The 25793-nt window shown below is 44.0% G+C and overlaps 1 protein-coding gene across 3 annotated transcripts in view; it reads right to left on the minus strand.

Moving 5' to 3' along the window:
- Positions 1 to 25793, minus strand: part of EP400 (E1A binding protein p400) — a 3509270-nt gene that overhangs the window by 2036284 nt on the left and 1447193 nt on the right. For all 3 annotated transcript variants that reach the window (XM_044065578.1, XM_044065569.1, XM_044065563.1), the window contains one exon: positions 16242 to 16408. In XM_044065578.1, the coding sequence (XP_043921513.1) occupies positions 16242 to 16408 (167 nt within the window). The remainder of the gene's footprint in view (positions 1 to 16241; positions 16409 to 25793) is intronic.

The raw sequence follows: 25793 nt of genomic DNA on the forward strand, positions 1-25793 counted from the left end.
AACGACAACTAGTGACGTCGTGGTCTGGGCCTAGGGAAGGTATGCAGTAAGAATGAAAATCCTTATGAGGTATTGCTTCCCACAAGAAATAGAATTGTTAACTTTTTCTGACATCGTTCTGAGGCAAGAAAAGTTTCCCCAATGGGGTACTTAGCTTTATTGAAGACTTCGGATCTGAAATTCGACTTCGAAAATCTCAGGAGTCGGCCGACCGGCACTTGCAAACAACTTCTGCTTCGGGCACCACGCGGCAAGAAAGACTGAAGAAAATGGCGTTGGATGCATTATATATACCCCTGGCGCACTGACGTCAGGGAAAAAGTGACAGCAACTGACGCCGGACCAAGACTTTGGAATTCCGGCCGACTGCGGGACCGCTTGATGACAGGACAACCCAAGTGTGATGACTGCAGCAGGGTAACACGATGAACATCAGAAATAAGGTAAGCCCTCGAACTTAAACAGGCTAAGTTACAGTTCTCTAAATTAAACGAACTGTAACTAAACTATGAAAAAAAATACTAACAAAATAAAAAGTAAAGGGGGAGAAAAACAGTAGGATTAGAAGTCCTCTAACCTAAATGGGCTACTTAACCGTTTAATATACAGTAAAAAGAGCCGGGAGAGGGGAAAACAAGGCCTAACAAAAGATGACAGCCAACTGTAAAACACAAAACAACTGCTGAAAAATACTTAGCTACTTATAAACACAATTTAAAGTAAATATTAGAGAAAAATTGGCAACTCAAATAGCAAAGAGGTAAAGAAAGATAATACTTAGCCAGAGCTAGCAGATGAACACCCGATCTTGTTTAGCGGCAAATGAGATGTGGAGAAGGTTCTGGTGCATGCTGGGTTAGGGATTTAGCCTTGAGCTGACAAAGAGCCTCAAGCTTGAAAATAAAGGCCGAGACAGATCTGAGATCGGATCAGAACCCAACCTAGTAAGAATGAAGGCAAGATAGGATAACATCACATTGATAATTTTGTGCTTGATGATAATAGCCAACAAAAGAGGAGAGGGAAGGAATTATGAGGCAAAAGTAACATAAGAGGCGGGCAAGTAGAAACAATGAGTTTAAAAGCACAACAGCATGAGGGTGGGGCAAATTTAATTTCTGTGCAACACACAACAGAGAGCCCTGATGTCTTTCCTAGCTTAAATATGGAACATAAAACAGAATATAATTATAATACAGTGTAATAAAAACATAAAAACATGCCACAATATACAAACCAAAAGAAAGCAGCAAAAAGCAATACAAATTACAAGAAAGCAATATCAGGAAAAACAAACTAACCTTTCCCACATAGCAGTCTATGGCAGACTCGTATGAGTAAGCTTTTCCAGTAAAGACTTGAAATGTTTTACTTCACCCCTTAAATAAAAGGTTTCATTTCTAGCTCCTCCCTCAGTTCTCAGGTAATTAGAATACCTTAAGTAAGCTGTTCTAATTTTTGTCTGACTCTCAGAGAGAGACAGCTCCGATTTCTTTCCTGGTTTTGCTTTGCAACAGAAAACAATACAATTAAAACACAGTCTAATGAACACACACCATTCTATACAAAACAGAAGAAAACAATACAAATTGCAGGAAAGCAATATCAGGAAAAACTAACTTTTCCCTCACAGCAGTCAATGGTGAAGTCTGAGTGAACTTTTCCAGTAAAGCAAAACTTTTATATTGTCTCTATAAGGTAAACCCCTTAACTATTATGCCAACTCCTCCCCCTGCTAACCTACTTCCCCATCTTCATACTGACACTTGCATCCTTTTTTAATAAATGTGTCTACCCAGTTTTTACTCTCCTTATTTGTTTACTATGATCCATCATGGAACTTTCATCAAACTTTTGTGCTCAGCCTCACTTAGTTTTGATAATTAAATATGCAACTGCGCATGGAATCAAACCAAAATGAAAAAAGGTATGCATACTCATATCAGACTCAAACCAAAGAGAACTTTTGAATCCACAATTCTTAGAGTGGTCTAAAGCAACAGCGTATGCTATCTTCTAGGTTAACTTTCCTGAGGTGTGAATAGTTAACAGAATGATGACCCTTGTACATGTCCCACTGTCAAATCTGCCTCATGTCTCTAAAAACTGAACATGAGTGCATGCCCCCCTTGCTCCTTTAGATGACATAAAACATATTACTAAGTTGGAACAGATCAAGAGAGCCTCCTGCTAGAGCACCACACTTATGTTAGGATCAACTCCAGGTAGCACACTCACCTTCAGTGGGTTCCATTCCCACACCAGGTAGAACGATTGCTGACACTGCAGTGGAACATAAGTGGGTGCTGCACTGCGGTGTGTGTCATCATTCAGATGAGATATTAAACAAAGGTCCCTCTGCTTGAGTTGGTGGTAGCTCAGGTGGATATAAAACATCTCATGGCACCTATCAAAATGAGAAGGAGAAGATTCCCCCTAGTAGTATAAATACCATCTCAGGTCTCACCTGAAAAGTGGCTACTAGCCTAGTGGAACTAACCAACTGCTGAACTAAATTAGTCCAGATTTCAGGTTTTGCTGAATTCCGGACTGTGGTATAGTTTACTGTCTTGCCCATATCCTTACTTGGATAGGAGGAAGCTTCTCTGTTCACCAGTGAGAGTGGGGAGCTTTGAGCAGCCTATCTGTCCCTGCAGGAGTGGTCTCAGCCCTGAAACTAGTAGCTTATTGGCCGCTCTGGGTCATTTCCTATCTCTTTCAGTTTCCCTGCTTTAGAACCCGCATTTGCACGGTTTTGCACATCCGCTTAAACGGGTTTAAAGTATTCCCGGCTCCACAAAGTGTGCTCTTCACTTTTTCCCTTAGAATTGTTCTAAATCTCAAAGTAAGCACTCTATTTTCATTCTAAAGCCCTGCAGATGCTCGTATAAGTAATCTTATAAGTAAGCACTAATAAAACTAAAGCACAACACCCTCACACTCCCTTTAAGTATTTGGCTCCCTATTGGTCATTTTTGATCAGTCAAAAAGTAGTTCCTTATACTATTCTGGCATGTCCAAAAGTCAGTTTCAGGTTTACTCTCCAGTCCAGCTGGTGAATCTGGTAATCTTGAGGCAATGTTACAACTGCCTTATGTACAATGACCACCCTTTATCCTCCTCCCAACAAGTTCAAATATATGTGAGAGATGCAACTATGTAGCCAAACTGGAGGCTGAGCTCTCTCAACCCAGTACTGGCACAGTCAGGAGGAGAAGGTAACCACAGACACCACAAATCCAGTCTCACATAGACCTAACGCAACAGAAAACCAAACACATAAACACAGAAAAACATACACGGAGGCTCTAAATCAAAATCTGCCCAAGCAGCAGAGACATCCAAAGCAGACATCCAAACAACCGCTACCCCACAACAATACCCATGTATCACATAGTTCACAAAGTCAGTGTGCCGCACAGTCACAGCCCTTAAGGCTAAACAACACACCTAATACATTTGTAATAGGTGACTCTATTGTCAGACACACTGACGTCCCACTCACCAGGCTGAACAAGGAGAAGGTCACTGTAAGCTGACTGTCGGGTGCCAGGATCCGTCACATAAACACAAGCACTCAGGTCACTCCAAAGCAAGTACAAATATGACTCCGTCATTGTCCATGCTGGTGTGAATGACCTGAGACGTACCTCCCTGGACTACATGAAAAGAGACATAGAGGAGCTCTCTGATCATGTAACCCAGGCCGGTAGGACCCTGACCTTGAGTAGCATCTTACCCTCACCAAGAATGATGCCACAGTATAAAGACAAAATGATAAATTTTAACAATAAGCTAAAGTATTGGTGTCATTCAAAGGGGATCCAGTGTCTGTCAGCCTGGGATGACATGTTCGACAAGCCACGTTGCTTCGCTAGGGACGGCTTGCACCTGTCACCCCTGGGCTTTTGAATACTGGCTAAGGCTCTTGCCACCCCCATAGTGCCTTTTTTAGGCAAGGCTCAATAGACAAACCCACCTACATAGACAACACAAGGAAAAAGAAACTAAGGGTAATGCTGCTCAACTCCAGAAGTCTAAACCTCAAGATGCACGCACTCAAGGCTCTCCTCAGTATGGAGAGTATCGATATCTGTGCAGTAACAGAAACTTGGTTCAAGGCTCCCGAGAGCACCCCAGCACAACCAGGTTATACCTCATACCATGCTTTTCGGCCCCAAAACTCGGACCGAACCACAAAAGGGGGGGGGGGGAGTATCCATATTCATCAAAGATACCCACACCTCCAGGTTAGTGGCATTGCACGAAGCATCGGAGACCATCCATGTGCAACTAACAGTGGGCAAAACTGCCTTTCAGTTTGTAGCCTGCTACAGACCACCCTCACAAACTCAGGAACCCCGCTCGACTTTCCTGAGAACACTGGATAATATGAAGGTCTCTCCAAACACCATTATACTGGGTGACTTCAACTACCCAAATATAGACTGGGAGCACTACTCAAGCCGCAACACCCTCGCCCAACGGTTCCTAGAATTTATAAACTCAAATGCTACGGACCAACTGGTCACCACTCCCACAAGAGGGGAAAACATATTGGACCTGATCATCACCAACATGGGGACTCTATGCTTCATACCAGAGGTATACCCCTCATTGGTAAGATCTGGCCATAAATTAATCTCACTGGACATCCATATCCCGTCCCCACCCCCAGCTAAGGAAACCACGGTGAAGAACTTCTCAAAAGCAAACTTCACACTTCTCAAAACCGAGGTGGAATCCTTCAAAGCCCCCGGGCCAGTGGAAAATACGGCCCAAACCTCAGAATCCTTTACAAACGCATTCTATGGACACCTACAGGAATGTATGGATCGTGCTATCCCAAATAAAACCAAGACTCACTCCTCCAAAAGCAGGAGACCTGTCTGGTGGACCCCAGCCATAAATAAGCTATACAACAGAAGGAGGAAGCTACTACATGATAGAGCAAAATCCCAAAAAGGGAAGGCATCTTTGATCAGTACTAGCAAGAAACTACGATCCCACACAATATCATCTAAGGCCAGCTTCGAAAGAAAAATTGCACAAGACGCTAAAGATAATCACAAGGCCTTCTTTAGCTATGTCAGGAACCTGGGTGGCAACTCCCAGATATGCTCCGAGTTAGTGCAAAATGACAAAAAATACAATGAACCCACAGACAGTGCCAACATCCTGGCAGACAGGTTCAGTGCAAACTCCCCCCCATCCCCCCCCCCCAAAAGAGCAAATGTCTATCCCAACAGAGTGTAGCCTTCCCTGACATCAGAGATGCACAGGCGAGAGCTGCCCTCTCCAAAGCAAAAAACACAGCATCAATGGGACCGGACGGTGTCCCGGGCTGCGTCTTACACGAACTCCAAGAAGAACTGAACCCTCACAAAGTCACTGTTCAATCTCAGCCTTACTACAGGATATGTACCTAAGGAATGGTGTACAGCAACAGTGGTCCCACTCCACAAAGGTGGTGCCACTATGGACCCCGGAAACTATCGCCCTATAAAAGCCTGACTAGCCTGGTCTGCAAAGCTATGGAGCATATCATCATGAAACTCATAAACAAAGACATTGGGAACCTCGAAACACTGGATCCTACCCAATTCGGCTTTATTAAGGGCAGATCTTGCCTCTTGAACCTGGTCGACTTCTTTGAAACAGTCACCAAGGCCATAGATGAAGGGAAGGTAGTCCACAGAGCCTACCTGGACCTCGCAAAAGCCTTCGACACAATACCCCACTCGGGCATCATAAATAAGCTCACCAGCTTAAATATCAACCCCTATGTCACAAGATGGGTTGCAGACTGGCTCAGGGATAGAACCCACATGGTCAGAATTGCAGATGCCACATCAGACTCTAAACCAGTTACAAGTGGCGTCTCACAAGGCTCAGTCCTGGGACCTCTCTTGTTCGGTATATATTTCTCTGAGGTACAGGCTAACACGGGAGGACTATGGCTGACCAAGTTCGCAGATGACTGCAAACTGGGTGCCATAATCGACTCGCCGACTGACACAAGCATCCTCCAAAAGGGTCTCACAGAGAAGGATAACTGGTGCCAGAGCCATGGCCTAAAGCTAAATGCCAAAAAGTGCATAATCACCCCCTTTGGGAAAAACAAAGTGCTCACAAATTACCACATAGGTGGTAATCCATTAAGTACGGAAGTAGTAATTAGGGATTTGGGGACCCAAGTAGATAGCAATCTCTCCTTTGACGATCACATTGCCAAAGTGGTTAGAAAGACTTTTTATATAGCCTACCTTATCACAAAAGGGTTCACATCTAGATCAAGAGAGTTCATTGTGCCCCTCTACTCATCAGGCCCATAATTGAATACAATGCCCCATTTGGGATTTACCTTACCCGACACCTGCAACAACTGGAAAGACCCCAAAAGTATCTCACCAAGAGGATCAAGGGACTCAAACAGACGCCCTAAGCAGTTAAGCTAAAGAAACTCTAGCTCTACTTAGTTGCTTACCGCCTACTCAGAGGCGGTCTGTTCCTGACGTATAAAGCCATGTCCAACAGAGAATTAATGGACATGCTCCACCTCAGGAAATCCAAATCCCTTAGAGCTACACGCTCCAGGGACTTAAACCTCAGCACAGAAATAAACAGGACATGCTGGAGGGACAGATTCATATCCCAGAGGCTCCCCTCACTCTGGAACAAAATCCCAATCAATGTTAGGCAGAGTCCCTCAATGACCCTCTTCAAGAGAAATCTTGACGAGTGGATGGGAGATCGTAGGTTTACCCCTGGGATCTCTTCTGTGTCCCTATTAGACACAGGCACAGTAAACTAACCTCAAAAGGGCTATCTTCTGTGACCTACTATACAGAGGCACAGTCAACTAATCTAAAAAGGCTTATAAATGCCCTAGGGCAGATAGCCTAGTATCAACCTATGAACCTATGGATGGATAAATAATTACATCTTTACTAATATGGGTCTTGGCTGCTTTCTCATGGCTGGATTTTAAGTATACGTTTGTCGTGCCATGCAGTCAACAAATCTTGCTGTGGAACACCAGTCCAGCTGCTTATTTGTACTTTGGTAAAATTAATATAGTCTTCTACTTCCAGTTTATCTGGTACAGCAGAGAATCTCTTATTTTCTCTGCAAGCTCTGCCTTCTAACTCGACTATTTTTGAAATAGCTGCTCTTGAGAAGCCTCATACTGAACCAGCCTTTTCTTCATTTGAACCGCCATTTTTTTTTTTTTTTTTTTTGGTTTAGTTTTACCGGTTCACCTGAACAGCTAGTTAAAGTTTATTTTTTTCAGCCTTTTGTTACCTGAGTTAATTATTCCTTCAAATTTACATTTTTTAACCACCTCCAAATAAATTAAATTTTTTCTTCTATATTACTGGAAGCCATCTCTTCTAACGAGCTGAAGCCTGAATTAGAAGTTATGTACCTACCATAACGTTCCATGTTAGTTGTCTTCTTCTCGCCTTCTTTCTTGCTGGATGGGTTCGGAGCCGAATCTCGGCTCCGACTCGGCCACTCTAAAAGCTCGAGAGCTAGTTCCACCGGCTCAAGGCTCCCCTATATCCCACAATGCTAGGCGGTAACTCCTCAGAACTCGTTTGTAAGCTAGGCCCAGCTAGAAAAATTCCATTATATGGAAAAGGATAAAAAGGTCACAAAACAAACTCCTCTAGGTCTGTCCAGGCTAGGGGGAAGGAGGGTGGGGCCGAAGAAGAAGGCGAGAAGAAGACAACTAACATGGAACGTTATGGTAGGTACATAACTTCTAAATGTTAAGTTGTCTATCTCGCCTTCATTCTTGCTGGATGGGACCGCGTCCCTAGCACCTTGTCCCGGGTGGCCTATCGGAACAGACTCTTGAGTACAGTGGAACCAAAGTTGGCTCGGTCCCTAGAGGCTAAGTCCAACTTATAATGAGAAATGAAAGTATGGGGAGAAGCCCAAGTAGCTGCAGAACAAATCGAATCAATAGGCAGTCTTGTCTTGGAAAGCTATAGATGTGGCTAAAGCTCTAGTTGAATGAGCCCTGGGTTTGGTTGGCAACTGTTGATATCTGATCTCATACACCAAGGTGATCAACGAAGTAAGACATCTAGAAAGAGATACCTTAGAAACTGGAAGGCCCATTCTACCTTCTGCATAGGAAACAAACAGTTGATCAGATTTCCTGAATTGTTTGGTCCTGTCTAAATAGTACCTAAGTTGGCGATGAACGTCTAACCAATGTAATTTTTGTTCTGATCAGTTCGAATAGTTAGGAAAGAACACCGGAAGATCAATGGTTTGATTCAAATTTGCCGGTGAAGCTACCTTAGGCAAAAAGGACGGGTTAGTACGTAAGGACACCCTATCCTTATGAAACAAGAGATAAGGGGATCGACTACACAGAGCATGGAGTTCAGAGACTCTTCTGGCTGAAGTAATAGCTACCAAAAAGAGTGTTTTCCAAGATAGTAACTTCATTGAGCATGAAGCCGCAGGTTCAAAGGGGGAAAGAATTAGAGACGCTAGAACCAAGTTGAGATCCCATTGAGGAGGAGGATCCCTAATAGGTGGTTTGAGGAGAAAAACTCCCTTTAAAAAGGCTTTGCAGAGTTTGTGAGACATAATGGAGGACTCTGAGACCCCAACATGAAAGTTCGATATTGCTGCCAATTGAACTTTGATGGTAGACGGAGACGAACCTGAGTGGAAAAGTTCGGCTAGAAAGTCTAAAACTGATTGAATGGAAGCAGTGAAAGGATCTATATCCTTTGACTGCGCCCAACAAGAAAAACGTTTCCACTTACTATGATAAATCTTCCGAGTGGAAGATTTATGAGAGGCTATCAAACTATCTCGAACTGAGTGAGATATTAGAGGAAGCCTGGCTAGAGTTGGAATTGGAGGAACCACACTGTGAGGTTCAGAGAAGGGAGGGAGTGGTGCAACTGACCCGACTGATGGGTCAAGAGGTCTGGAACTGGGTCCAGATGCCAAGGTTGCTCCAACAGATAATGGTGAAGAAATGGGAACCAAACCTGTCGAGGCCAGTAAGGGGCAATGAGGATCATGGAAGCTTTCTGAGCGATGGCTTTCTGTATTAGTTGAGATATCAGTGGGAAGGGAGGAAAAGCGTACAGAAGTCCCCGGGGCCAATCGTGGACTAGAGCATCTCTGCTGGGGTGGACTGGTTGGGGAAAGAGGGTGAAAAAATCGTCGCACTTGCTGTTTTGGGGAGTAGCGAAAAGGTCGCAGCAAGGCCGGCCCCACTTTCGAAAAACTTTCTCCAACACTGAATTCTTCAGAGACCACTCATGAGGCATGAGAATAGCTCTGCTCAATTTGTCCGCAATCACAGTGGACTTCCCGGGAATGTGCATTGCTAACAGAAACCGCTGAGAAGAAATCGCCCATTGCCACAGTCTGAATGCCTCACGACATAGGGGGTAGGATCTGGTTCCGCCTTGTTTGTTGATGTACCACACTGCAGACATATTGTCTGTCTGAATTGCTATAGTTCCTTTGGGAAGAGAGTCTTGTAGGGCTTGCAACGCTAGAAGCACTGCTCTCATCTCTAGAACATTTATGTGCAAGTGGCGTTCGAAAGGTTGCCACGTGCCCTGGACCGTCCTGCCCTGGTAATGCCCCCCCCCACCCGATCAGGGAGGCGTCCGTTGTCAGTGTAGCAACCGGAGGGGGAGGAACAAAAGGTCTCCCCAGAAAGAGCTGGGGGGATGTGATCCACCAAGAAAGATGATTCCTGCACGATTGTGTTATCGCAATGGAATGGGGCATTGGAAGTTGCTGGTATGACCACTGTGAGAAGAGCATCCATTGTAAAATTCTCATGTGAAATCGGGCTAAAGGGAGGTGAGGGATAGCAGCCGCCATTATCCCTAAGACCTTCAGGATCAGTCTGACTTTGATTTTGTTGCTTTGCAAGACAAGGGAGACTTGTCTGTGTATGTCTGCTATTCTCTGCTCTGTGAGTGTGGCTGACATGTTGACTGTGTCTAGATTTGCGCCTATGAAGGTAATAGCACGACAAGGCGACAAGACAGACTTTTCGTAATTTATTGAAATGCCTAGTGTTCGACATGTGTGAAAAGTGTAGTCTCTGGCAAGAAGCAGAAGATGCTTGGTGGGGGCTGTAAGGAGCCAGTCGTCTAAATACGGAAACACTTGGAATCCTTGTCGTCTCAGATGAGAGGCGACCACTGCCATGCATTTGGTAAACACTCGGGGGGCTGTAGTGAGTCCAAAGGGCAGGGCCCTGAATTGGAAATGACTGGTTCCCAGCCTGAAGCGGAGGAATCTCCTGGAGCGCTGGAGCGTCGGCTCATTCTGATGTGATAGTACGCATCCTGGAGATCTACAGAGCACATCCAGTTGTCCCGCCCCAAAAGGGGTAGAATGGACTGCAGCGTGACCATCCGAAATTTTGTTTTCTTGACAAACTTGTTCAAGTTGCTGAGATCCAAAATGGGTCTCCAGTCCCCTGTTTTCTTTGGAACCAAAAAGAATTTGGAGTAGATTCCGGATCCTTGTTGGTCTGCTGGAACTGGTTGAATGGCTCTTTTTGCAAGCAGCTTTGAAATTTCTAGTGCTGCTTGCTCCCTTTGACTGGGTGGAACGTCTGGAAGGGATTTTTTGGATTGCTTTGGAATGAGAAAGAATGGGATTCTGTAGCCTTCGGAAATGATAGACTGTACCCACTTGTCTTGAGTTAGGGATAGCCAGGCTTCTGGGTACAGAAATAATCTTCCCCCGACTGCCTCCGAAGGTGGACAGTTGGGCAGCCCCTCAGGGATGCTGAAAGGGCTTGTCGGAGAAGGTTTCTCGACTGCCCTGATTCTGCGGGCCCCCTCTGCCTGTAGGACGGCGTCTACCATTATTGTTCCCCCCTCTGCCTCTAGAGGGGAACCGACTCTGTGCGTCAGGCAAATCTCCCTGAGATTGTTTGCGGAACCACATCTTTCCCCCCTTCTGGCCTTTGGGGTAAGGCCTAGAAGGAGTAGAAAAACAGACTCCCACGGCAGAGAGAGTCTTGCCTTCAGTCTCGCACCTAGTCAGGGTTTCCTTCACTTGAGGACCAAAGAGGGATGATCCATCAAACGGGGAGTTAGTGAAGGACGCCTTGAAAGGGTCCGCAAAATTACATAGCCGCATCCAGGCATGCCGACGTAAGGCCACATCTGTACCTGCCGCTCTACTTGCTCCATCCGCCGCATACGAAAGGAAGTGCATGGAGGAGTTAACTATTGAGTTGAGGGTCGCCAGCTGAGAGTTCATCCTATCCTGAAAACCCGCAGCTGTTGGATCCTTTAACATTTCGCTCACTTCCTTGAGCAAATCTCTCTGGAGACGAGTGAAATGACACAGGTAATTCAGCGAGCGCATAGAAAAGGTCGCTGACGAGAACATCCGCTTCCCATACCTGTCCATAGTCCTAGACTCCTTGTTAGGAGGATGGACAGGCACTGAAGGATCAGATAGCTCCTTCTTGGTGGCCGCAGCCACCACCATAGCATCCACAGAGACGCCTTTGGTCAAGAATTCTTTGTCCTTGGGGGCAGTGATAAATTTTGATGGTCTCCTGGGGGTGGCGTCCACAGAGTCAGGAGCCGTCCAGGCCTTCTTTGCCACCACTTGCATAAGGGTGTCAAAGGGAGGGGACACCCAGGAGGTGGAAGGGTGAGAGCCAAACGCCTCAAGATACACCGATTCATCCTCTGAAGGGTTGAGGGCTGGCCAATTCCCCCTCTGTTTTAAGATCTCGAGGATGTCTGCAAAAGAGACATCTTCAGAGGGGGAACGAGGGGAACCTTCAGAATCCTCTAAATCAGTGTCAGAGGTGACAGACTCAGGGGAGTAGATGTGCTTCCTCTTGCACTGCCTCTTCCTAGGAGGCTCTCCTACTGGGTCAGGAGAGGCCTCGGAAGAGGAGGAGATCCCCACTGGGGATACTTGAGGAGCTGGCTCTCTACGATCCGGGATGAGGGAGTGAGCAGAAGTCACCGGAGGCACCATGGAGGGAGGGGCAGATGGAGCCGACTGTGGAGTTGAACCAGGTTCTAACACGCTCCACATGACCTCGAAAGCACCCCTGTCAGGCAGAGCCAGAAGTCTCCGCTCCGAAAAGCTGGAAACCTCCCCCGGCACCGACAGTGATGGTTCCGAGGCCGATGTCGGAGCCGAAATCACCAGCGCCGAAGCACCGAGAGGGAGAGCGGGGTCGGACAAGGATCCGATGCCACTCGCCCCCTCGGAACCGACGAGGGAAGTCCGGCGCCGAGATTCCTCCAAGGAAGATATCGGAGCAGATGACCGTTCCGAAGACAACGGTATTGGTTCCGACGCAGCCACAGTCTCGGGTCCGAGCCGCCCCGGCTCCGAACTCAAAAGAGTCAGAGGAGGAACATTCTGAGTGATGGGATTAGCCATCGACTGTTGAGTCGGGCTTTGAAGCATCTGGGCCAGTGCCTCGGACTTAAGAAGTCGACTCACTACCCTCTGAAGGTCATGATCTGATAGTCTCGACGACCTAGAGGAGTGAGATCTATGGCTCCATTCAGACAACAATGGTGATGCTGGAGCCGAATGAACGGAGCCGACAGATGGTGACCGGGACCTTTTTCTGAAGGTCGGTTCTGACAATCTGATCGGAGCCGACTCACCGGTGTCTACCTCGGCTCCGGCCGGAACCAAGGAAATAGTAGAGACATGAGTTCGAGAATCATCGGCTCCGGCCGGAGCCGATGTTCGAACAGCCTTCGAAGCCCCAGAACACGACTCAGATACCGGAGCCGATGGTCTGGGTAGGCTTCGAGGGTTTCCCCGAAGATTGAGTCGGGGGACCCTCAGGCTTCAATAAGCCCCTTAGAATGAGCTTATTTTTACGCTCCTGCAGGACTCTAGGGCTGAAGCCATGGCAAACAGCACATGAGTCCTGCAGGTGCAAAGGTCCCAGGCAGTATAACAAGAAGTGTGACCGTCCGTCAGAGGCATCTTATGACAGCACGAGTCACACTTCTTAAAGCCTGAGACCTTTGTTTCTTTAGACATCTCTAAAGAAGAAATGTGTAATTACACTCTCACTCACACACACCGATTACACTTATTGAAAATTAAATTAAACTAGTAAGTAATTTAGAAAATTAAATCCCTACAAAACACAGTCACTCCAACTACTAGGAAGGGAGGGACTGGGCCTAAAGGCCCAAGGGAAGAACTCTAGTGAGTTTTGGAAAAGAAGGGGAAAATTTGGAAAGGAATGGTAGGAAACTACCTAATTTAGAAAATAATGAAGAAAAACTGACTTAAAAGGGGGTCTATCTAAGATTAAACTTAGTCTTAACAACTAACCTGACGAGCCGGTTGAAGAGCACCTTGATCGCTATAGCGGCAAACGAGATATGAGGAGTTACCGCCTAGCATTGTGGGATATAGGGGAGCCTCGAGCCGGTGGAACTAGCTCTCGAGCTTTTAGAGTGGCCGAGTCAGAGCCGAGGTTCGGCTCCGAACCCATCCAGCAAGAATGAAGGCGAGATAGACAACTTAACATCTGCTTTTTGCTGAACAGCAGCAGGATTCTATCAGCCAGTGTTTTCTCTTCACTTTTTCTGTTTTTTTTTCTTTCAAGTTATCTAAATTTCTTCTTTAAGTACCTAGCAGCCAGTAACTGAATTTTACTCAAGTTGGCAGTTTCAATGGCTCTTTTTTCTGTTTTCACACTGGGGGAGGTGAAATTAAGCTTGTGCGGCCATCTCAAAAGTCCATCATCCTTAGAAATAGGTGGAGGCCTGCTCCAAATCTGAAGCTCTGGAAGCCAGGTCAAAAGAATGATACCGGAGCAGTGAGCATTATGACTGAACACCAGTGGTCAGCAAGAAGACCAAAGTGGAAGCCGCTTTTGTAGGGACTAAAACTTTAAGAGGAAACTGACAGCATGCTAGGACCAAAGTGGTGCAGCAAAAGCAGAAGTAGGCAAGTTACATAGATATGGAAAAGTTTTCAGACGGGATTTATGGAATCCCTTTATTTTACACTTCGACTGGAAATAATTAGATATTAGAGAAAGTGACACAAGAATGGATATTAACTGCATCCTTTTTAAAGAAAGTTTGCTTTCATGATATACTGGGAAAAGGATCTGTAAGACTGTGATAAAATTTACAAAATGGCTTTTTTGAATGCCTTAAGAACAGATTTAAAATGTGGAACACTGTTTATACCGAGCAGAAATGTAGGTGCAATGGAATGTCTCACTTTCTTGGTTTAGAAGCTGTACTTAGCATCAGGAATTGGTGACTGTTTGAAGATCCTACGTTTCTCAAGGATTACAGCCTTCTTACCAGGCTTGCAAGTTGTGACAAAGACATGTACACAGACATGTCAGATCTATCAAAAGGGATCCATAAAGCAATACAATGATCAGTGCCCTTTTATCTTAAAACAAGCTAGCCTTGTGCAGTTTCAGTAATTTGGTTTTACACTTAAGCTGGAGAATTAGTCAGGAATATAGCGTCATGTAGTAGCTTAGGAAGAAATAAAGCCACACAATTATTTTTAAAACCCAGACCTTTATCACTGTAAGTTTCAAGAGCTCCTGAAATAAGCAGCAGAGACTTCTTCTGATCAGTCTATGGACTCTTACCACAAAGACATTACTTCTAGGCATACCTCTCAACTGTACAGACATATGCAGAATGTCCAGATTTTTGACTCCGATTTCTGGTCCATTTCCTCATAAAACTGAGGTTTCCTGGCAAATCAGTGGTAAATTACTGAGGTATAAAGTCAGAAAATAATGACAGACATTTGCGTTTCAGACTTCATACCCTTCAGATAGCTCATGCCAATGCAAAACCTGTTGTTCTATCAATTTTCTAAGTTTGTAAGAGCAATATTTAAAAACTGCCCCTATTCGTGGGCCTTTGCCCCCCCCCCCATCCCCCATTATTGATGGCTTTGTCCAGAATTCTTGCACCAAGAGGTTGAGAGGTATGCCTCTAAGTTATTTATTTATTTGGTTGACTCTGTTTTCAAAACAACACAACCTTAGCTTTACTTCAATTTACTTGCAGTCTAGTTGTAAGTCACTTGATGAGGGAATTAAGCAGTGCTTTAAGTGTCACAGTAGAAATCAGTAAAGCTTTATCATAATTAAGGAAAGGAGTTGATAATGGCTGCATTTCCTTTCATGCAAACACTGACTACAGAAATAAAAAGAGGTGTTCCCCAAACTGAATCCTGTGAAACATTGTTAAGGAGTAGTACTATGAATTTTAACAACTTTTTTTTCAAAGCCTGAACAAGCTCTCCAGTGTGAGGGAAGCAACCTAGAAACCAGGTAATCCACTGTTTTTTAATGCAAGCAAAAAAGTAACTTCACAATTTTAGTCAGGCATTTAGGGTGGGATAGAAGTAGCAGACTTTTACTCCGTAATGCTCGACCATGTCTTAATGCCTTACTAAGAGACATTCTTTTTCTCTGTAAAGTATCCCCATAGAATTACCTAAGAAAAGTCAAGCTGAACAAATGCAAATGAATGAAAGCAAATTAATGCACTAGCTTGTGTGTTTTTTTACAAATGCCACAACCACAATATTTAAAAAATGTAACTAACAGATGTTGACCAATGTTTACAAATCAGAGCTATGTAAATCTGTCGTATTTTTCTACGCAATTATTTTAAATGTGCCTACAATGCAAATGCTTTCCAGTCTCTTCTTGCTTTTGTAAAGAAATGCCAACATCAGTGGATTAATGATTACTCAACATTGTTACCTACAATATCTTTTTATTGTGACCAATGTGAAAGCAATACATGAAAAAGTGACAAACATTACCATTCCAGACTTTGCCAATGACAGCTTAGGACTAAACATCAACTCACTGGCATTTTTTGAGCATTGTTGTGTTATCACAAGAGATAATGGCACTGAATTACAGAGGTCAATACAAATAAATCCAGAAACATTTTCCATATGCAAAACCACAGTACGACTTACTGGAGACAGAAAAAGTCAGTTATAAACATAACTGTGTCATACTGCAATAACTCTTATGATATTACTCAACAATTAACTATACTAAAACTGTTGCACTGTTCTGTTGAAGCCAAAAAGAAAGACTGTGTGGTATTTAACTAACCATGAGATCTCAAAAAGCCAAAATCAGTCATACATGTAATATGGAGTAAGCTTTCAAAGAGCTAAATATGCTTCTACAAACTTCCAAGTTAACTACTTACTTGCTTGGTTTCAGCTTGGCAGCAGTGGGTCTTGAAGGAGGGTCAGGTGAGTTGTAGATTTCTTCTATAAGCTTCCTAGTTACTTTTTGTTTAGGAAGAACTTGTGCTTCATAACGTGACATCTTAGTTTCACTTCCAATCAAATCAAAAGCAGATATGCTGGTATTCTGTTATGACAAATGAAAAAGTAAGGGAAGTAAGGTTTTCTTTCCTGTTTGCAGATAAAAGAAAACAACTCCCACATCGAAATTGCAATGTAACTTACCAGAAGATAAATATGTGAAAACCATTTCCCCATCTTACCCATTATTTCCATAGTAAAACTGGGAGGAGTCCTATGTAGAGTAGCTTACGTGGAAGAAGGTAAACTCTTTTGATCACACCTTAGTATAAATCCAGCTTCAGAAAGTTTCAGAAGATTCAGTTTTAAAATAAAGGATTCATGGAAGAAAAGTCAAAGCACCAAGGCAGCAACAGAAATGCACAGCAAGTAAAGTTGTGTGGACATGCTCACCACAGTGGTATGAATCATAACTTGTGGGAATTAATGTTGCAGATGGCTGCCCAGCCATCCAGATGAACTTCCAAAGCTTCTGAGTGTCCCCTGATAGGGCCACTCTCTCCTTACCACAGACATCAGAAAAAAAAAATGCAGTACAAATGGGAAAGAGCCACTCACACCATTTTCAATTCATTTTGGTCTATTTTTGCTGGTATAAATAAATTCTACCAAAGCCACAACCTTAAAGGCAATACACAATTGTGTGAAGAGCTCATTCTAAATGGAGCCACCTATACTGAGCCAGAAGATATAGCAAACCTACTAGCTGACAAATGTAGCTCCAACTGTACCCCTCTCCCCCTTAACCTTCCCACAGGAAATACCATGAAATTTAACTTTCCCACTATCACGAGGGAAAAGGTCCTTACTGCTCTAAGGCCAAGAACATTGCATTAATGGGCCCACACAATATCGCAAGATACCTTCTAAACAGCATGAAACATGACCTATTAGGCCCTCTGGAATGGTTATTTAACTATTGCCTCCAAACAGACTTCATGCCCCATGAATACAGAACGGCAACAGTCATCCCTCTGCACAAAGGTGGGCCATCTATAGGCCCTGGAAACTACAGACCCACAAGTCTCACTAGTCTCATATGGAAAGCCATGGAAAGAACTGGCATGACCTGCCCGTGATGAAACCAAACTGAGTTGGATCCAGTGTCTGGAGGTTTCCTGTGTCATTATTGATCATTTCCATGACTTCTCAATCTGGTGGAGGACTTTGAGGAGGTCATCAAAGCAAAGCATGAGGCCAAAATGGTTCACATTGCTTACCTTGACCTGACCAAGGCATCTGACACAATGCCCCATTCAGGCATTGCTGACAAACTTAGGTTAGGTACAAGTCCTTGTGGATAGCCAGCTGGTTCACAGACAAGACCCAGGAAGTTAAAACTGGGGAGTCCACCTCTACAGAGAGGCCAGTCACAAGTATAGTCCCTCAGGCATCTATCCTGGGACTGCTTCTTTTAGGCATTTACTTCTCTTAAGTCAAGGTCAATGCCAGTGACCTCTAGCTGACTAAATTTGTACCCACCAACACAAACTTTCTCCGGGAAGGTTGACACAGAACAGCTGGTGTCAGAGCCATGAACTAAACCTAAATGCCAAGAAATGCATAATACTATCCTTCAAGAAGACACCCATCCCTGGTAAGTATCATACTGACAACACAGCCCTAAGAGCTGACCTAGTAGTCAGGAGTTGGGGACACACAGAAAATAATCTAACCTTTGACCATCACGTATCTACAGTTCAACTTATAAACACAGGTATGGTATCTAGGTCCAAGGAAATCATTGTTCCACTGTATTTGGCATTCATCAGACCTATCAGTGAATACAATGCCACGTTGGTATGCACCTAACCAGGCATAGCCAAGAACTGGAACTTCCATAGAGGTTCCTCACTAAAAGAATATAGGATGCAAGTAACACAAGATATGCAGACTCAAGGCCCTATCCCTGTACTCCCTCTCCCTACAGGCTGTTGAGGGGAGATCTATGGCTGGCATACAAGGCTCGGGCAGACCCCACTGTGATGGACCTCCTGTATATCCACAAAAAAAAAAAAAAAGCACCAGAATTACCGTTCTAAAGACTAAAACCTTGTAATATAAATAGGACCTGCTGGAGAGACAGGTATGCATGCATCCCAGAGATTACCCTTTGTTTGGAAAAGGCTCTCTATCCAGCTGAGCCAGAGTTCCTTCCTAAACCAATTCAAGTGCAACTTGGAAAACTAGATGGGTAACAAGAAATTCATCCCTGGTTTGGCACGTATGTCTTTAATGGACACAGGCAACCTATAAACTGTTAATTTCCCAAGCTCCTAATTGTAAATGTTTCATCTCCTAAGCCTTTGCTTATGCTCATCTAGTGTACTAGAACATGTCAGAGATTTGGAATGCATGGCTAAGCTTAAAAACGCCCTTGCGGTCATAAACCTAGTAAACGACTATTGGTCACACCAAATACAGTGCTTATTTAGCCCATAACATAGACAAGAAATTCTGTCTCTCCAGGAAATCATTGGGTTCCATGGAAAAAATGAGAAAAAAAACATCTTAATGGCAAAAAATATTCTCCCAAAACAGCAAAACACTGGGTGGGAAGGGGTATACAGAGTGGACATCTACACTGCAGTAGTGATATTACTTGAACATCTGAAGTTATTTTGAGCATCACAACAATATTGTGTATGTTCATCAAGATCATCAACATTGTATAAAATGCAGGAAAAGCAATGAAACAGTAAAGTTGGGAGGGGGTATGGGTCCTACTTCACCAAAGTAGCAAACAGCATCCTAAATGTCGAAAAGATGTCCAGTTTGTAATGACTACAAAAGGTATGAATGGACATTCATGCAACTGGCTCACAAATACAATGCAGAGGGACATTACTGAAAAGACTACTGCAGTGGAAATCCTCCCACCCCGTATTTTTTTATTCTGATCTTTTTTGGATCATCCACAGCTCTTCCCTCCCTGCAGCTCCACTTCTTTATTCACTCCCCATTGGAGAGAGTCCTACTGCTTGATCATTCCTTACAGGCAAGAGGAGAGAAGTCTAGCAGTGAGATTAACATGTACACAAAAGAATGGGGCTTTTACTTTTTTGGTACGACACAGTAGAGTTTATCCTGTTCAACTTGCGAATGGCTAGGTATGCAATGAGCACAGAGTGTCACTTTTTTCTCCTGAGTAATTTAGCCCCATAGGACCGTCCTGCCATGCTTGAAGCCAGTATTCCATTACAGTGTGGTCTTCCATTTTCTATCAAAGATTAACTAAAGGCTTTATAACTCAGACAGGTGCCCCACATCTAGCTTCCCTACCACCACGCAAAGAAGGGTGAGTTGGCCAATACATCACTCCTCTCTTTCTCATGTCAACTCTAAATAAGACAACCACTAACTAATGGCTAGTAGCTAAGGTCACAGACAAGGCTTTATCCCTCAACTCCACTACAGCTGATATTAGTGATTACTCCTGTGAAATGCTTCTTAATCTGATCCTACCAAGGTTTTACTATGATCATCATAAGAATAAGGTGATGCAGCCCACCACCGTGGATAGGTTTTAGATCATTCTTGCTTACCTCATGTAAACAAAAAAAGGTCGCTCTACCTGGCCATTCTTCTAGCTCACAGCTGCCAAAAACTCTTGAGCTCCCTTCCTACCCCTAATACTCTATAAGCCCAACCTCCCTCAGATCACATTTGCCATTTTCATGCTTAGACATGGTCACCTTGGCTCTTGAGCTACTTCTGCGATATGAGGGATTTTATTCCTTTTTTGCTAAATTTCTGTCAGCTATAGCTACGATACAACTTTCTGCTAATTTCTCCTGTTTATTGTGCAGCGTTTCCTTTCCCACCCTTTTTACACACTAGTGTACTTTCTGATTACCGTCGTTTGTATTTCTACCCTTCAATAAAGGCTCTCTCTCCACAGTACAGAACCAAGAAATACTCGGGTTCACCACCAAGGCTCCAAAAAAGGTTTTAATCCAAACGACACAGGAACCATAGACGAAACACGTTACAAGTTTAAAACAAAAACAGATTTAGGGCTTTCATTTCCTTACAGGAGACTTCTTACGAATGATTCTGAAGAAGTCTCCTGTAAGGAGATGAAAGCCCCTAAATCTGTTTTAATCCGTTTTCATTTTAAACTTCTAACGTTTTCTTCTATGGTTCATGTGCCGTTTGGATAAAAACTTTTTTTGGAGCCTTGGTGGTGAACTCGAGTATTTCTTGGTTCTGTACTGTGGAGGGATAGCCTTTACTGAAGCAATGCATTGTCAGCCTTTTTGCTTGCTGGATTAGTGTTCTTGAACTGTTTATTGGTATTTTTTCCCTTCTGTTACACTCTGGTGTATTTACTTAAAACACCATAGTTGGTATTCCTTATTTTCTTCTGCCTATTCTGCCCCCCCCCCCCAAAAAAAAAAAATCCATCTTTCTACAGCTGTAGTGTTTGCGTGCACCATCCCTCACTTTGGTCAGTATGTCTGAAAACGGATTTAAAAAATGTGCGCACAAAAAGCCACTCTCAGACTCCCACTGATTGTAATTTTTCTGCCTTGCCCATTTGGAATAGGAATGTTCTGTTTGTGCTGGGTTCAACCCCAAAGCTCTTATGGAGAGGCAGAACAAATTCATTTTGAAGGGTCTTCTGCCTACTCGTTTTTCCACTGCTACTGCTGGAGTTCAGTCCCCTGCTTCAAAAATGACCAAAAGATCCATATCCTTGGACTCAGCAGCTTCCACTTCCTCGGACCCAAGGAAAAAAGCTCAACTCAAACGACATCACAAGCACAGCTAACACATGATCACTTCTATATAGATAACAAGGGTTAAAGTACAGTTTTGTACCTACCATAAATGTAGATGTTCGAGTGTATACACTGCTACAGTCATTACACTTGGGTTATCCTGCCGTCAGGCGGTTCCCCAGTCGGCCTGAGTTCCAAATTCTTGGTCCGGCGTCAGTTGCTGTCACCTCCTCCCTGACGTCAGTGCGACAGGGGTATATAAGATGCAGCAGATGCCATTTTCTTCAGTTTTTCTTTTCCCAGATGTCAGATGCCCCCAAAAAGGTAGGCAATTCAAATTGCTAATAAAACATGCATAAGAAAGGCAATCAACAACATTCAGTTACCAGCAAATACCCCCATATGTAGAAAGGGTAGAAGACATAGGTATGTACCAGCCAGTAAGAGGGGAAGGAGGGAGGGTAACCTGGACTGCAGCAGTGTACACACTCGAACATCTACATTTATGGTAGGTACAAAACTGTACTATGTTCATCGTGTTACACTGCTGCAGTCATTACACTTGGGTAGAATCCCAAAGCTGATGTAGGGTGTGGCTGGTTCTATAAGGCATTAGGGGTGGCTATAAGGCCCTGCAGCACTGTAGTGGCGAAGCCAGCTCTGGATTTAGAGTATAGAGGCAAATGGTAATGCTTGGTGAAGGTATGTACAGAACTCCAAGTTGCTGCTTCCAAAATATCTTTGGTAAGTACTCCTCTGAGGTAGACAGTTGAAGTGGCTGTTGCCCTGGTGGAGTGAGATCTAATGCTGTTAGGTACAGATTTCCCATGGTGTGTGTAGCAGAAACGTATACAGTGTCCTATCCATTTTGAAATTGTCTGTTTTGAAATGGCTTTTCCCTGTGCTCCTGCAGCATATGCTACCAATAATTGCTTAGATTTTCAGAAAGCTTTGGTTTTGTCCAAGTAGAAGCATAACTGCCTGTGTATGTCCAAAGAATGCAGTAGTCTCTCCCCTTTATTCTGTGGATTTGGATAAAAAGTTGGCAAGTGAATAGTTTGGTTTAGAGCCACACTTGATACCACCTTTGGCATAAACGTAGGGTTAGTTCTTAAAGACACCCTGTCTTGGTGGAAAATGATGAAAGGTTCCGCTGCCATTAGTGCCTGTAATTCTGAAACTCTTCGTGTTGATGTTATTGCCAGGAGCAGAGCAGTTTTCCAAGAGATATATTTTAAATATGCTGTGTTAGCTGTCTCAAAAGGAGGTAAAGTTAATTTTTCCAACACGAAGTTGAGGTCCCAAGTTAGAGTAGGTGCTCTAGGTGCAGTCTTATGTTTTTAGTCCCTCTGAGGTACTGTTTTAGCAAAGGATTAGAGAAAATTGGTGGATCCGTGTTGTAATGAGCAGAGATGGCAGAGGTGTGGATGTTGATGGATGAAAAGGAGAGGCCCTTGTCCAGCATCTCAGTTAAATATTGTAGTATCTGAGGAATATTTGGGACAAGAAGGTCAAGGCTGTGAGCCTGGTACCAGGCACAGAATCTCTTCCATTTATCCGAATAGGCTTTCCTGGTACTAGGCCTTCTGGCCTCCAGAATGACATCCATAACAGCTTTGGAGAGGGGCACTGCTTGCTTGACTAAAGAATCTTCCATGCAGCTAGGTTTAAAGTCTTTAGCTGGCTGTGAAGTATCGGATTGTTGTGCTGAGTCAGCAGATGTGGGATTTGAGGCAAAATCCATGGTGGTCCTTGTGCTAAGATTGGGTACCAGTGCTGGTGTGGCCAGTCTGGTGCAATCAGCATCATCTTTGGCTCTTCTTGCCTGGCTTTTGAGTACCTTTGGAAGGAGAGGTAGTGGTGGGAAAGCATATACTTGTAGGTATCTCCAGCTGAATGAGAGGGCATCCACGTTCCATGCTTGTGGATGGTAAGTCCTTGTGCAGAATTTCTGTAGCTGGCAGTTCATTGGGGATGCAAACAGATCTATGTCCGGGCTCCACCATTTCTGCATTATCATTCTGAATATTTGTGGATTTAATTCCCATTCATGGGGATCCATGATGTTTCTGCTTAAGTCATCTGCCAGTGTGTTTTTCTCTCCTGGCAGGAATTGTGCTTGCAGATGAAATTGGTAGTTTAGAGCTGTGTTCCACAAGGTCATGGCTTGTCTGCAGAGGGGATAAGAGTGAGTGCCCCCTTGCTTGTTTATGTACCACATAACTGTGGTGTTGTCTATCTTTAGTAGTAGTTGTCCTGGATGCAGCAGGTCCTTGAAGGCTATAAGGGCATTTTGTACAGCTAGCATCTCTTTTTGATTGATGTGAAGATGCCTTTGTTCTGCAGACCACTTGCCCTGAATACATTTTCCTGCCATGTGTGCTCCCCAGGCGTAATCCGATGCATCTGTTGTCAGTGTTTGCCTGGTTGTGGGTTGAGTAAAAGGCTGTCCCTTGTTGAGGTGACAAGCTTGAGCCCACCATCGAAACTCCTGTTGAAGGCAAGGAATTAGTGGTATAACTGTTTCCAAACTTTGACAGTGTTATGACCAGACATTTTTTAGGTACCATTGTAGTTTCCTCATATGCAGTCTGGCACATGGAATTAGTAGTATGCAAGATGCCATGTAACCCAAGGCCTGCAGACTTTTCCTTGCAGGGAGTTGGGTTCTTATTGCCATCAATTGAAAACATTGAGTCAGTTGTCCTTGCTTCTCTGGCGTGAGATAAGCCATCTGGGCAGTTGTATTCAAGCTGGCACCCAGGAATATCATCTCTTGTGAGGGCACTAGTTTTGATTTCTTTTCGTTTACTGTGTACCCTAGGCAACTTAATAACTTTTTTACAAACGCCAGATCCTTCAGAAGAATGTCCTTGCTCTCTGCTTGAATCAGGCAGTCATCCAGGTACGGATAAATTTGAATTCCTTTCTGTCTGCAAAATGCAATTACTGGTGCCAGGCACTTTGTGAAGACCCTGGGCACAGTAGATAGGCTAAAGGGCAGAGCAGAGAATTGATAATGCGTTGAACCAGCTATGAATCTGAGGATTCTTCTGCAGTTTTGTCTGATAGGGACATGCAGGTATGTCTCCTTTAGGTCCAAGGTTATGAGCCAAGCTTGCTTGCCCAGCATGGGAAGAAGCTGCTGTAGTGTCAACATTTTGAATTTCGGAACATCCAGTTAAGTGTTTAGAGAAGAAAGATCCAGAATGGGCCTCCAGGCTTTGTCCTTTCTGGGAACCAGAAAGAGTCTTGAGTAAAATCCTTATCCTTGCTCCTGTGGTGGTACCTTCTGAATAGCTCTCATGTCCATGAGTGCTGTTATTTGTTTTTGAGCCTCTGCCCATTGATTTGGTGGCAGATTTGGCATTCCTTTTAATCTTGGCAGAATGTGCATTTGGAACATGTAACCTTGAGATACAATGTTGAGAACCCATTTGTCTTTGGTGATCATATGCCAACTGTGATAGAAAAGTGCCAGTTTTCCTCCCAAGGGGGCTGCCGAGAGAGCTGTTTGGCAGCTCTAGTGGAAAGTCATTGGGGCTGTTTTTTATATGGTTGGGGCCTGTCTTCCATTTCTTTCTGGCCTGATGCACCCCATTGTCGAGGCCTGTAAGGACCTTGTGGTTGACCTCTACCTCTTGGATGTCTGTATCTGCCCCTTTGAGGTCTGTCTGCAGCTGGAAAGGACCAATTCTTTGTTGTCCAATTTCTGCTAAATACAGGAGGCTGAACCTGTAAGAAATCCTTCACCATTTGCATAGATTTTGCCTTATCCTCCATTTTCTTTAATACCTCTTCTGCCTTAACTCCAAATAACACATCCTACTGCAAAGGTACATCCAATAGTTTTGCTTTAACATGATCTGGTAACGTATGTTCTTTTAACCAAGCATGTCTTCTAATGACAGAACCTGTAACTGCTGCTCTACAGGAGGCCTCTAAAGAATCAAAACCACATTGCAAAGTATGTTTTCCCACTTGTTCAGCTGCATGCAATAAATCCTGCATTTCCTTAAAATTAGGAGGATCTGAATTTGGAATCATTTTTTGTTTCAACTGAGACATCAAAAATTGCTGATATTTTAGCATGTGAAACTGGCAATTTAAGGCCCTCATTGCTAAAGTTGCAGACATATACTTTCTTCCCCCATCTGTCTAATGCTCTGGAATCTCTGTCAGAGGGGACTGGATTCTTTGCTGATGAGGCCTTAACCCCTTTGGGTCTCTGAGAAATCGTTTCAGGGTCAGCAACAGGGCTTTTATAAAGAAATTTGTGTGAGTCAGGGACTCTGTAGTATTTATCAGGCTTATCCAGGGCTGGAGGTAAAAAAATCAGGATTTAAACTGGATTCAGTATACACATCATCCACGATATCTAACACTGGCGGAATAGCAAGGGGTCTGTGTTGAGGTAATAAAAGGAAGTCTCTGAGCCTTTTCTTGGATTCTGAGCAATCCTGGCCTTCCAATGAAAATGCTCCCTCATGGTATGTAAGGTTTCCCCAAAGGAGTAGTCCTCAGGCGGAGAGGCTGATGGAATTGATTCCTCAGCATCAGAATACTCATAAGGGGGTACGGAATATCCTAGGTCTGAGGATGAGTCTGAAGAGATGGACACCTGGTTGGATGAGTCATAGTCTGCATCCTGCCTAGGCCTTTTATCAGGAGGGGGATGGGACCCCCTGATCAGAGTGATTAGGTCTT

Source organism: Protopterus annectens, chromosome 1.part0, assembly GCF_019279795.1.
Source record: "Protopterus annectens isolate FY-2018-M chromosome 1.part0, PAN1.0, whole genome shotgun sequence".
In the NCBI taxonomy this organism is placed as follows: domain Eukaryota; kingdom Metazoa; phylum Chordata; order Ceratodontiformes; family Protopteridae; genus Protopterus; species Protopterus annectens.